The 14,979-nt window shown below is 36.9% G+C and overlaps 1 protein-coding gene across 7 annotated transcripts in view; it reads right to left on the bottom strand.

The window, feature by feature from the left end:
- The window catches only part of SMAP1 (small ArfGAP 1), a 220,621-nt gene that overhangs the window by 89,690 nt on the left and 115,952 nt on the right, over positions 1–14,979 (bottom strand). For 5 of the 7 annotated variants that reach the window (XM_021089443.1, XM_021089451.1, XM_021089462.1 and 2 more), the window contains one exon: positions 5,198–5,283. In XM_021089443.1, the coding sequence (XP_020945102.1) occupies positions 5,198–5,283 (86 nt within the window). Of the gene's footprint in view, positions 1–5,197; positions 5,284–13,644; positions 13,768–14,979 lie in introns of all 7 variants that reach the window. The other 2 variants (XM_021089472.1, XM_005659254.3) reach the window with 2 other exon arrangements.

Here is a 14,979-nt window from a genome sequence, read left to right as displayed (position 1 = left end):
TTTTCTTAAGGGGTCATATAGTAAAATATTTTAGGTTTTATGGGACAACTGGCCTATGTTGCAACTACTCACTTCTGCATTTGTAGCTACAAAGCAGCATAGAAAACTTACAAATGAATGGGTGTAGCTTAGCTATGTTCTAGTAAAACTTTACTTACAAAACAAGAAGTTGGCTAGTGGGCCTATAGTCACTGATTTCTGAATTCTTTTCTGACACCAGAGGGGAAAAAAAAACCGCCAAACTGGATTTTTAGAGGGTCTCTGTATCTGCAAACTGTCTAGACAATGTAAGGGATTTTCAAGGGAAATCTGACAATAATTTTGCATCATATGCTAACTGTAGCACTAATTCTCAAATAAGATGTTCTCAATTGTACACCCTTATTTCTAGGTACTTGTTATTTAAGTGGAAGTTACTGTGACCCTGAAGCTGATCTCTTGAACCCATACCTAGCAGGATATGAAAAAAACAATAATACTCCTCCATCTCACAAAGCTGTTGAAAGCACTGGGGAAAATATACATAAAGTACTCAAGCATGTACCTAATAAACAGCAAGCATTCAATAAATGTACTTTTTCTTTTTATATAACTTGGTGTCTCAGTTTCCTCACTTTTAAAATGGTGCTAACACTAGAATTCACTCCCCGGGATTCCTATTAGAATTACACAAGTTAGTGTAAGTTAAGAACTAAGAACAATGTGTGCACAGAGTACTATTTAACTTGTAGCTTTCACGATCAATCGGCGTCTTCTGACAGGCAGATCTTTTAAACATAGGGTCCACATTAGAGGAGGAGACAGACAAGTACTGTGTTATGAGCTACGATGGTTTGCCTATCATCAAGTTTAAACAGACAAGCAAATAAGAAACATCAATGAAAGAACCAATATATTTGGAGATCAGGAAATACTTCTCTTAATTTTCCATCTCCAGACGCCATATGAGACAAAAGGACTTAATTACACTGACAAAGATCAATGATAGAATTGCTCCCAAAACCAGATATAAAACAGTAATATTTTCAGCAAATCAAGGAATATATTAAAAACAATTCAAGGAGTTCCCGTCGTGGTTCAGTGGTTAATGAATCCAACTAGGTACCATGAGATTGTGGGTTCGATGGGTTAGGGATCCGGCGTTGTGCTCAGTGGGTTAAGGATCCGGCGTTGCCATGAGCTGTGGTGTAGGTTGCAGACGCAGCTTGGATCCCTGTTGCTGTGGCTCTGGCGTAGGCTGGCGGCTACAGCTCCGATTTGACCCCTAGCCTGGGAACCTCCATGTGCCGTGGGAGCGGCCCAAGAAATAGCAAAAAGACAAAAAAAAAAAAAAAAAAAATCAAGTTTAGGTGGCTGATTTGGGATTTAGTAAACAAACCACAAACTACCCCAGAATATTCCCCATGTCTATGGTTACAAAACATTTCATACAGTACCCTTTACTGTCACAATCCTCAAAACTAACAGAGAGTAACAGTAGTCCAAAAAATGTTAATAATACTGTGTTTTATCTTTTCACATGTATTTATTTGCATTTGAAGATAACTTCCTTTCTTTAAAAATGCCATTTAAAAGACAATTAAATTAATACTATTCCCAAGAACAAAATCTTCTAGCTCCAGACACACACCACTGACAGCGGTAAAATTTTCAAAAGCTCCAAGGGGAACTGCTGATTAGCTTTGGTGCACAACAGACTTCATGGAACTGAAGTAATTAAAGTTTTTAGATAAGATGAAATATCCTAATAATGAAAAGCTTAATGTAAAGCTTTATCACTTGTCATGCACTAGTACAAGCAGCCTATAATTAACCACATCCCACATGAGAAATTACACTCTTACAGCAGCTTTTGCCTAACTTTTGTAAACTGTAAAGCTTTTAAAAGTGACAAATCTTGTTAAGAATGCAGTGAAGTTCCATATTAGGGAGTTTTACTCAGTTTGGTTCTACTTGCCTCTAGGGATGAGACAACTGTAGTTAAATCAATACAAGTGTAGAGATTGCTTTTCAAAGAGCATTGAGCTTCAGACTGATTCATGAAATAAAGAAAGGGGACTGGTTTTCTTAGTTTCTCTAATAAAAGCTCCAAATCACAATGTTTCATAATTAAAAGAAGGGATAAAAGTGATGTAGCTGGGATAACTAAGGTAAAAAAATTTTTTGAAGACTACATATAGTATTACATTAGATACAGAAGCTGGTCTCGTGGTCCAAGAGATGTCATTTCATACTCTTATCACTAGTAGTCATCTATCTTAAATTTGTTTAGACAAAATCTCTCTTTAAATGGTTTCTGACAACCTTATATTATCTTTTTGTAAACAGCAGGTCTATACCTCATGTGAATATGACCATAATTTGCAAATGCTTTACAAGTAACATTTAGCTTGAAAAGTCAAATAAACATGTTTGAACTAACAAAAGCAAAGACATGTATAATCCAAGAGCCTGACCTGAAGCATACTAGGTACTCAGTGACATCTTCACCTAACTTTACAATCTTAGGACTCAAATGTGACAAAACGGACTTTACTCACCCTCATTACTAAGTACTATCAAGTGTCCTACAGGAGGAAGGTCTGGAGGTTTTAAGAAGTTTCTTAACAGCTCTTTGAGCATCCCACCCTCTGCCTACCAAAAATAAAAAATAGTATGTTCTGAGTTGTTTTTCAAATTAAAACAATGTACATAAAACGTCAAGCTCCGTGGTTGGCACAGAGCAAACCCTTATCAGGCAGGAAAACTGCTGCAATTGTTGCTTCCGACATTCTATCTTCATTGTAAAAGGTCAAGGACTTACTGTACCTGAGCCCAGTTTACTATGAAAATCTCACCTCTCCTGCAATGTTTAGCTAAGGACCAAATATTTAAGGACATATCGGCAGAAGATACCAGAAGAACTCAGTACCTGGGTAATCCTCTACTTCTCTTAGGTTCACCATAAAATGGTAAGATGGTAATCTTACAAAATGGTATTCCTACCAACGTGCACAAATGGTGAAAACACGAGGACACCAAGGTACTGCCTCCCTGGATATCTTCAAGGCTCTGTCAAAAACAACAAGGAATCACGCTGATGAATTAAATATCCTGGAAAACACCTGCATCCATCAGGTACCACATAAAGGATACTACCCCAACTTGAATAACCTCAAGTAATTTACCCAAAGTCCCAAAGACTCAATTCACACCAAACCAACTCCCCACCCACACATACACACAAACTTCCAGAAAAGAGAGATTCTTCAATTTGAGGGATTATATGTCAACTCAGGCTTGGGAGTGAGGAGCAGAAAAAGGAATAACCGTACAACAAACAAGCAGTTGGTAACAACATCCTCAAACATGCTTTGTCTGCTCTGCAGTATTTCCTTCTACTACGCTCTGTTCCTCAGGGTTCTGCCCTATGCCCTCATCTTTCAGAGAAAGAAAACAGCATTCCCAAAATTCTTAATGAAACCCAAAAAGAGAATAAATGACCACTGCCCTAGATAAATATAACTTTACCGTTTTTCTGTTACCTACAAGTAAGTAACTCTCAAATCTACATTTTATTTCCTGCTTTCTTATAGGATCCAGACTCCTGTTTTTATGTATGTGTCCAAGAGACACCTCATCCTTCCAAAGTAATGCTTCACTGTCTTCAACTTGTAACACTTAAACCCTCACCTGGCACTGATTCCTTTCCCTGATGAATAAGTTTACCTCACTCATAGAGCCTAAGCCAAGCCAAGATCAGGGTCATCTCAGAGTCTTCCCTGCAAAGAAAGCCAGTCTTAACCTAACCCAGCTGCTCCTGCTTTCCTGCTTCTTTCCAACCTCTGAATCCCCATCTGCCCATTCTCTTCCTTACTGCTCATCTACATTTCAGGACTGTACTGGCTCCCATATGACCTCTCTGACTCCACGATCTCTTCTGACTCATCTTCCTCATAGGAGAAATTTACGTTTCTACTACTTCTTCTGCTTCAAAACCCTTTATGGCTTTTCAAATTCTTCAACCATCTGAGCCAGTAAAATGAGGTCCGTCCTGCTCTATGACAGTGAAAACCCTTTACAATCTGGAAGATGAGCTTCTGCCGCTTGCTCCATAAGACTTCAATCTTGTCACATCAAAACTTTAAAATGTCATATGTCCTCACACCTTCATACTTCTGCTCACACAATTTTTTATGCCTGAAATGTACACCCACTCTTACCCTAAGAGCTTGCTATAATAAAAATAGCCTTGGACATCAGATTGTTAAATTTGTGGAAGGAGGTGGGGGAAGCAGAAACAGAAAAGGCCAAGTACTAACTTCCTGAATATAACTGAAAAGGTTTCTATACAAATATGAAATATATATATATATATAATTATATATAATGGCCTTGTATCTGTGTGAGAAAAGATCAACTTTTTTCATTATTTCATCATACAGACTGTTTTAGTATAAATGGGTAATACATAACTGAGCTTTAAGAAACTACATTACACAAACATCACCTCTAGATAAAATCACAAATATCTACAATTAGATAATCTTTTGATAAGCTACTTTCTCAGACTCCAATATGAGTTTGCGAAATACTGTAAAATCAAATGATTTATTTTAAACGTGAAAAACATCCTGACTAAAATAAAATGCCTAGGAGAAAATATTCTATTCATTCATTAGGGCATATGTGAAAAGCAAACACAGTTGTGTGACCTATGACATAGATGAAAGGTCAGCACTAATTAGTCTAAACTACTCCAGCACATCCATTTCCACTAAGTATGTGATTTGTCCGATAATGTATAAATGCCAAATTGCTTCACATAAGCATAATTACTACATAAAAGTGATTAGAGGAAACCCCTCTTAAATTATTTTTTAAAAATACACAAGATGTTCACAAATCAAATCTCTAATAATAGTCTCAAATAATAAACAACATCTATTCTCCAATCAAGAGTTGGAGATCAATCAAGAAGAATCAGTTATATTTTACACTTAAAATAACTACCTAAAAATACTATATATATATATCATGTATTGCCAGTTCTATTAAAAGAGTACCACATACAAAGCACAACGCACAGCAACTCAATTTCTATTTTTAATGAACACTATGATAAAACTTGCATCTTAAACATAAGCAGTTAAAAATACGACTATAAATATGAGCTAAATCTTTTAAAACCCAGAATAAAGAAATTTTTAAAGGATACTGATCTGTCTGTGGTCTTCGAAAGTTCTCTGGAAGATTGGCTTCATATAGTAGTCTTGCTTTAGTATTTCCCATATCTTGCATGCACTAAAAAAAAAAATTAAGCATTTTCATTACTCATATTAAACCTAAAAAGCAATTCCTATACATATATATACACATACACACGTACATATAAATACCATTTATCATTTCCCATATATATATATATATATATATATATATATATATATATATATATATTCTTTTTAGAAAAACTTTTTTTTTAGGGCCACACCTAGAGCATATAAAAGTTCCCAGGCTAGGGTTCAGATTGGAGCTGCAGATGCTGGCCTATACCATAGACATGCAGGATCCGAGCCTCTTATGCAACCTACACCACAGCTCACAGCAAAGCTGGATCCTTAACCCACTGAGTGAGGCCAGGGATTGAACCCTCATCCTCAGGGATACTAGTCAGGTTCGTAACCCGCTGAGCCACAGCGGGAACTCCCTAATTCTTGTTTTAAACTTCAAAAAAACTCTGAGGTTTTTCTGATTTGCAACCAAGATCACAACAGAGAGCAGTTAGAGAGAAATAGCACTGCCCTAGAACTCTACAAAAGTGGACTCATTTCTTTGAGGATATTAACCGCTAAGATTCTGCTAAAAGCTATGAACCTTCTCTCCACTAAAAAAAAAAAAAAAAATCCTGTGCCTAATGGACATACTTTACATACAAGTTCAGGAGTTCATAGGACTCTCCCTAAAGGCTATCAACCTCAAGAGTAAAATACACTGCTAAGGAGGCATAAGATAATTAAACTGGTTGAAATGATTATTAAGTTTCACTATCATCTATGAGTAAGGCCTAAACAAATAGTACTTCCAGGATATTCTATTACTTTAGAGACTAAACTAGCATTTATAAATAAAACATAATTCTATTACTGTTTTAAATCATTTTCAAAGAGTTTAATTAAGTTCCTTAAAATGTTTTAACTGGTTGAGAGATCTACTTTTATAATTCTTTTCTCCCCCCAATTTCCTAAACACACACCCCAACATCCCTAGAAGATAATGCACAGCATAAAAGATTACCAAATGTTGGCCTTGAGTTGTAGCCCTCAAGTGTACACAGAAACATCTTCCCTCAGATATAAAGTACAGTGACTTTTCAACCAACTGAGTTTTAAGGTCTGCAAAATACTAATATACACTCATTTCTGGATATCTATACCACCCTACCTCAACGTAAGTATTCTCTCAAGGTAAAAGAGGTTTCTAAGTTATTCCTTTACAGATAAAGTGAAATAATAAAGGGCTGGGAAACATAAGGAATAGTAAAGAGGGAAAAAAATGAAAGGTTTTCTGTTATTCAGCTCTGCAGAGAAAAGAGTAGGTCAGAGGGCTCTATTACATCATGAGGCATACTAGCATGAAGTCAGTGTGCAGATAGCTAATAAGTAATTCTGAGAGTGGGGAGAAGAGCTGAGATATTTTAAGTAAAGCTCACCCTTCCTGAAAAAGAAAAAAAATGTTTTCCATCTCAAGCATTCAACTGATGCTGCATCTTTGTGCAGTGGTAGGAATTTAGAGATAGAGATGATCAAGACATGTAATCATAAAGCATTAAACATTTGAAAAGAACCAGACCAAGAACAAAATGTCTCTTAGTTTGCATCATATCTGCAATGAAGCAAAAAGCAACTTAGACACAGCTCACATAAACTATGAAAATAAGAAAATCTGAAGTTTCTCACAGCAAACAAGAGTAAATTTTTTTTAATTTAGTAAGACCAGAAACAGTATCTGCTCTACATGCCATAACTCACTGATCCAAAGTTACATTTTTCTTCATATTATAACATTCATGAAGCAGAAATGCATCTCTTAATTGGTGGTATCTTATAATCATGTTTTTCTAAGCAGTCCATAAAATAGAGGTCCTTCTTAAATCATCAATATTATCTTACATTCAATAAATGACTCCATACATTTTATACATTCTCTTGATTTAATAATAGGTGACTAATATTTTATTTTGGAAAAAGTAAAAAATAATTAGGAATGATGCATATATATTCATTACACCAAATTATTTCATTTTGTTCTAGGGATGCTGTCCATCACAATTAGAAAAAAAAGAGGTATAAAAACCTGAAGGGGAGAAGTGATGTAAAATAATGAGCCATTTCTACAGGAGACTACTGCCAAAAAGTGACTGGAACGCAGGTACATTGTGTGTGTGTGTGTCTGTGTGTCTGTCTGTCTGTCTGTCTGTCCGTTCGTCCATCCGTCCATCTGTCTGTCTGTCTGTGAGTGTCTACGTTAGCTGGGGTTGGGGGAAACAAGGATCAATACCATGACAGATGTAGAGAGATCACATTGTATGGAATAAGAAGATACTAGTAAGCTCAGATAATTTCTAAGTTTCTAAAATCCAGAACAGAGTAGGCTGGAAGGAAAGCCTACAATGAAGGTCAGTGGAGATGAAACTGGTCCAGCAAACCAGATATGGTTGGAGCAGGGAAACAAAAGGAGTTGGCCTTTGAGGAGGCGACACAGGTGTGGAACAAACTAGCTGTCCTGAGAGTTTCAAGACACGATAGGTAAGGGCCCTATAGAATACAGGAAAATTTATTCTGCTGGCCCTAAAGAACAAACTCTGGTAAAAGGCAGAAGAAAATAATGAAAATGGCCTAAATAGATACAATAGCAAACAAGAGCCTCAATACTCTACATATACAAATAATCTATAGCATTATAAACTGGAAATATTATATATAATATATAAATTACATCTATATTATAATCTATAAATTGCTTATATGTGCCATTTTAAACTTTAAAGACCCTAATTTTAGATGAGTACCCTAATTTGACAGGAAAGGAAAGTGAACTTGCAAAATGTTAAGTATCAGGCCCAGATTATCGTCTCCTTGAGTATTTAATTCCTGACCAAACCAGCATCAGCCATCAGTAGTCTGCTACCTTAGGTTGCATTCAATTGGACTGGGACTATACCATGTGGGGCTTATGAAGCCCAGGCTCTTTGCTTTAGAGGTTTGGTTTTCATTTTACACACGAGCAAACAAGCACAAAAGAGGTTCTCTACTGGGTTAGGAACTAAAGAATCATTACACAGTTGAGACTAGGATCAAGTCTGTTCAGTCTCAATCCTTACCACCATACACCAGCTAATAAAAATAAGTACCCAGGAAAATTCACCACAAAATAGACAAATACTGTAAGTGTTGCCTCTGTTATTAAAACATCATTCCTTGGAGTTCCCATTGTGACTCAGCAGAAACGAACCTGACTGGTATCCATGAGGACACAGGTTCGATCCCTGGCCTCGCTCAGTGGGTTAAGGATCCGGCACTGCCATGAGCTGTGGTAAGGGTGACAGACGAGGTTTGGATCCTGTGTTGCTGCAGCTGTATCATAGGCTGGCAGCTACAACTCCAATTTGACCCCTAGCTCTGGAACCTCCATATGCCTCAGGTGCAGCCTTAAAAAGACCTTTGGGGGGGGGGGCGCGTACCCATTGCATATGGAAGTTCCCAGGCTAGGGGTCTAATTGGAGCTATAGCTGCCAACCTACACCATAGCCACAGCAATGGCAGCTTGGGATCCAAGCCACATCTGCAACCTACACCACAGATCATGGCAATGCCAGATCCCTGACCCACTGAGCAAGGCCAGGGATCAAACCCGAATCCTAACGGATACTAGTAGGTTAGCTTCCCTGCACCACAAAGGGAACTCCTCATTCTATTATTAAAACAGTATTCCTTTTCTTTTAGGGTCTCTCATCCAAAACGTCTTAGCGAAATGCACTGACTGTTAGAAAGGAGACCTTTAACTGCTTATTTTTTGGCAATTTATCACTTAACTTTCCACAGCTGGGATGAGAGATGATTACCCCCAAAAAAGGGGGAGGGGGAATAATAAAGGGCACATATTGTTTTAAAAGAAAATTAATTATGGCGTTCCCGTCGTGGCATAGTGGTTAATGAATCCGACTAGGAACCATGAGGTTGCGGGTTCGATCCCTGCCCTTGCTCAGTGGGTTAGGGATCCGGCATTGCCGTGAGCTGTGGTGTAGGCTGCAGACGCAGCTCGGATCCCCGAGTTGCTGTGGCTCTGGTGTAGGCTGGCGGCTACAGCTCTGATTTGACCCCTAGCCTGAGAACCTCCACATGCCGCGGGAGCAGCCCAAGAAATGGCAAAAAGACAAAAAAGAGAAAAAAAGAAAAAAAAAAAGAAAATTAATTATGTATTAAGTTTTTTAACCACGAGACTTAAGTTACAGGTAATGAACTATCTACCTTAACTCCTAGCACCCAGTTCCTAGGAATCAAGTCAGATGCTACAATACTATGCACCATTCTAAAACTCTTAAAATTTCCAAATCTATCTTAACTTCTCCAATAGGAGGGATATGTGTAAGGCAATTAAACAGACTGCTAAAAATTCAAAGATCACACCAATTTTGAAAATTCTTTGGCTTTAGAGAAGTCATATCATTTTTCGTTAATTTTTTTCTCTTTTTCTCATACCTCACATATTAAAAAAAGGAGGAAGGGCACCCTTAACTACTTAACGTCAAAGTTTCTATTAAGTTTTTAAAAATATTTTAAAATACTTATTTACTTAACTATAGTTTATCTCAAAATTAGATTTATCAGGAATTCCTGTTGTGGCTCAGTGGAAATGAACCTGACAAGTACCCATAAGGATGCAGGTTTGAATCCTGGCCTCGCTCACTGGGTTAAGGATCTGGCATTGCCATGAGCTGCAGTGCAGGTCACAGATGTGGCTCAAATCTGGTGTTGCTGTCACTGTGGCATAGGCCAGAAGCTACAGCTCTGGTTCGACCCCCAGCCTAGGAATATCCATATGCCGTGGGTGCAGCCCTAAAAAGACAAAAAAAAAATGTTTTTAAATAAAAAATTTTAAAAATAAAAACAAGTCGAGCATCCAGTGAGCAGAAATGTATTGACATACTTGACAAACAATTGTAAGAATATACTAAACACAAAATCAAAAACAAAGTTAATATTCATTTTTACTTTAATAAAAATAATATATATTAATATATTGAGGAATAAATGAAATGTGTACTTTGCAGTTATAATAAATGCCATCTAGGTAGAACATACTTTAAAATTAGTATTATTTACTATTCCTATTAAATTCAGTCTGTCCTGATTTTATACATTTTATGATCCTAGAAAGATGAATTTTATATTGTACTTTTTGATCAAAAGATCTTCATCCAAAATCATCACCAGCATAATCGCAAAGCAAAGCATCATCTGGAAATGGTAGAATAAAACACACCTAAGAATTTCAAGCTTGTGGTTGCCAATGGGGAAGGATGGATTGGGAATTTGGGGTTAATAGATGCAACCTATTGCTTTTGGAACGGATAAGCAATGAGATCCTGCTGTAGAGCACTGGGAACTATATCTAATCACTTATGATGGAGCATGATAATGTGAGAAAAAAGAATGTATACATGTATGTGTGAATGGGTCACCTTGCTGTACAGCAGAAAATTGACAGAACACTAAACCAGCTATAATGGAAAAAACAAAAATCAATATCAAAAAAAAGAATTTCAAAACCTACTATTAAAAGTATTTGTCCTCATCAACCCATAACCTGTATTTTTAGTTTCTCCACACAATCCAGTACATATAAAAACAACTACCCAAAGCCTTGCACATCATTTGAGATTTAATTTTTAAAAATATTACTGGAATCAAAATGCTGGCAAGCATCTATAGGCTAACACACTGTCATTACACTCAAACATAGATGAAGCATTTCTATTTCTGAAACTTTCTAAATAGACAACATATCACTCAGTCTTAGATTTTGCACTAAAAAAACTAAAACTTATATTCTAAAAGAGTTCTATTTTTATTTATTTTTGCTTTTTAGGGCTACACCTGCAGCATATAGAGGTCCCTAGGCTAACAGCTAAATGGAGCTGCAGTTGTCACAGCCACAGCAACACCAAATCCAAGCAGCATCTGCAACCTAGACTTACACCACAGTTCATGGCAATGCTGGATCCTTAACGCAATGAGAGAGGACAGGGATCAAACGTGCATCCTCATAGATATTAGCTGGGTTGATAATCTACTGAACCACAATGGAAGCTCCAAGACTCCTAAATTTCTTATGTTTTACAGAGACTGAAGAGAACAGAGGCTGTCAATTTAAAGTTTTAATTGGCACTGGTTTATTGGATTTGTGTAATTTAAAAAACATGCCAAAAAAAACTAAAAAAATAATTTTAAAATGTGGGAATAGATTTTTTAAAAGGCAAAATCAATAAGTAAGCAAATGTAATAGGAAATTTTATTTTAATGTAACACTACTATATACATGCTTTTTTTAAAATCACTGTTTCATGTCAATGATGCATCTCCAGTGAAAAAATATAGTAATTAAGCAGTACACAAAAACAATTTTACTGAAAAAGGGGTCGTGAAATAAATTTAAAGATAAAAGGCAATAAAAACAAATAGAAACAAAGTGTACCCAAGTCACTGTCACCATCAGGAAATAACAATAAAAGGCAAGATAAATTACAGGCCACCTGAAGTTCCAAGTTAATGACTCATTCTCCTGAGAATAAAATATGTCCATTTTTTTCTTTTCTTTAATCTTCCAAAATCCTGGAAAGCAGCACTCTTTGGGGAATCCAGCTAAATGACACAACTACTTCAAGATATGCCTTCTATTTGTTCTAGCCCAACTAAAGCCAAACCCGGCCGCCAGTCCAGAGTCTGGGCCTGTGTTTAAGGGAAAGGGAGCCCTCGCCCTCCACTCTCCTTCACCCTTGGGCATCCTCCCCTTTTTCTCAGGGCCTTCCCCCCATCTGTCCCTGTAGTGCTTCCTGCATTCTCCCTCAGATACTAAGAAGTACCTGGGGAACAACCAGTTATTATCAAACTTAAATCCACACTAATTTATTATTTCAGGAAACTATCTGCATAGTTTTCATAAATGTTTGTGTGTTCTGACTTGCTCTTCAGGGTTTAGTGACTATTTTTAAAAATGGAAAAAGTGGAAAAAAGAATAACTACTACAAAATAAATGAACGAGATTACTAATTGCTTTGTTGCAAATGATTAGGTCACAATGTGACAATTAGATCTAAATTTGCGACAGTAAAAATGTAAAACACTGAAATAATCAATAGAATCTCACACACTGATTTGTAATGGAAGAATGTTACACACCTATATTACAACTAGAGGAAAAAAGGTAAAAAACTATGTGAAGTTAAAACACTTCTACCCATTTTCTGAGAAATGGATGGGGGGAAAGTAAACTCAGAATATTGCATAAGGGTATGAAAACTGCTAAAAATGTACACCACCTTTACATTTGTATATATGCCTAAAATACTTCAGGAAGAATATATAAGAACTGAAAAATATGGTTGCTCTTACAGAGGGAAACTGGATGACTGAGGGACAAAAATGGGAGGGAGACCACTCATTTTATACCCTGTGTACCCCCTGACATTTGCACTACGTCCAGATATTTCCCATTCCTAATACAATAAAATAGAGGGGGCTATATTAATGCTGCATTGTTCCTACATGAAATAACTATCCAGAGGAAGTATAGCCAGGGTACACAAGCAGCATACGAATCAGAGCAAGGAGGCCTCCTCTCACCAGTGCCCTCTACCCCTACTGAGAGAATACGGTCTGCTGATGATCAAAGAGGTTATGAATCAAATAAAATTAATACATTTTTTAAAATCCCACCCAAGAATATCTTATACTCAAAATATAAATATGACATTTATTTACCTTGGCTTTTCCTTGAATCATCTTCATAAAAAAAAAAAAAAAAAAACAGTACTGTTGCTAAAGACTACGTCATTGAAATTTCAATGTATTTGTTTTTGCTTCTTAACATTTCAGTGTATTTGGGAGTTCCCGTCGTGGCTCAGTGGTTAACAAATCTGACTAGGAACCATGGGGTTGCGGGTTCCATCCCTGGCCTTGCTCAGTGGGTTAAGGATCCGGTGTTGCCGTGAGCTGTGGTGTAGGTTGCAGACGCGGCTCGGATCCCGCGTTGCTGTGGCTCTGGCGTAGGCTGGCAGCTACAGCTCCGATTAGACCCCTCAGCTCCGATTAGACCCCTAGCCTAGGAACCTCCATATGCCGCAGGAGCGGCCCAAAGAAATAGCAAAAAAAAAAAAAAAAAAAAAAAAAAAATTTCAGTGTATTTGGTTTTGTGTGGGAGAGGGAACACTACTTGCTCTACTATTTTCTATTCATTAAAAGTTTTAGGACACAAAGACTAAAGCTTCAAACTGCCTTAGCTGAACATATGTTTTTATTTAAAAAAAAAAAAAAAGGCTCTTAATTAAAAAGAGAAAATGAATATTTGTAGTCCCTGCATAAATTCTTCACATCAGTGACTCACCTCTACTACCACTTGAAATTTTCCAGAATAGTTCTCTATCTTCCTCTCAAAAGCCAGCAGGATTTCTTGCATATAGGAGCAAGCTTTTCAGGACTGGTTTCAAGATCTTTTGGGTTCCAGCTGCTGGAAAAGAAGGGCCACCATTTTTGGTCTCAGGAACTCTTTGGAAATACTTAATACAGAGTCCATTCCTTCAGTTTTCATGAAACTGTGTTTTAGGGGAGTTGTTTTCTGTTTTAACTGTTGTTTTTAAGAGCAAAGTAAGTAAACCACACATATTTAAAAATTAAAAATTTTACATGATAATGCGGAATTAAAGGTACCACTTTTCTTATTTTTCACAATTTCTAAATATTTTCACATCTTGATTTATATGTTGTAGCATTTCCCAGATGCTGTAACAAGAGAATGAATTCTTTTTTTAAGCAATAAAATTAAACACTGTTATGACAAAACTGGAAAAGTTTCACATTACAGTCTTTTGTCATCTCTACTTACTAGGAAATTCATAGCATTTGAAGTCCAGAAATAAACCACTACTTTCAAACAAGGTACTTAAGGCCCAGCTCAGGGGTCATCTGGACTCTTGCCTCTTCTGTCAGAAGTCTTAGTGATTCTAACTTCAGTACATTTTGTAGGCTTTCCCTGTTAATCAACCTCACCATCACTACAAGACCCATTGCACTGGCCACTGCAGGACCAAGCCCATGGGATCTATGTTCTTACAGAAACATAACATTCGATTTCAATTCTTCAACTCAGAACACGTTAAGAGTCCTATCCCCAGCCCTACCACGCAGAGGATCAAGGCCTCACCAGCACCTGCCTGCAAATTTCACCTTACCTTCTAAGATACACGACTACACCCAATAACTACTTTACTTTCTCAAATACAACATACTTTTTTCTCTATCTTTCTGCCTAGAAAGGCCTCTGCACATTGTAGTGTATTTTTAGAAATTAATAAATAAAGGATGCTATCAAAAGAGTAATGAGACATTTAAAAATATCTTTAGAACTTACCATATCATTATATACTGGTAAATTTTTTTTTTTTTAAGGCGCTACTACCAAGTAGCTCAAAATGGCCCGTCATTTAGCTAACCCAGCTTAAACCAGAGCCCAGGTCTAGAGTTCCAGGGGGAGCCTTCAATCAATCCGCTATCCTCTCTCATTTCATATTCACACAAAGCAGGAAGAGAATCAATCATACCTCTAAAATGCTATGTGCAATGAAATCAATAACTGTGTTTCCAGATGATCCATTCACTGCCACCTGATCATTTCCTACCTAATATATAGCACTCTATACAGGATATAAGCCCTTATCTTTAA

This window comes from Sus scrofa, chromosome 1, assembly GCF_000003025.6.
Source record: "Sus scrofa isolate TJ Tabasco breed Duroc chromosome 1, Sscrofa11.1, whole genome shotgun sequence".
NCBI lineage: Eukaryota > Metazoa > Chordata > Mammalia > Artiodactyla > Suidae > Sus > Sus scrofa.
The sequence above is the reverse complement of the archived record's forward strand: the minus strand, read 5'-3'. Positions and strand labels throughout refer to the sequence as shown.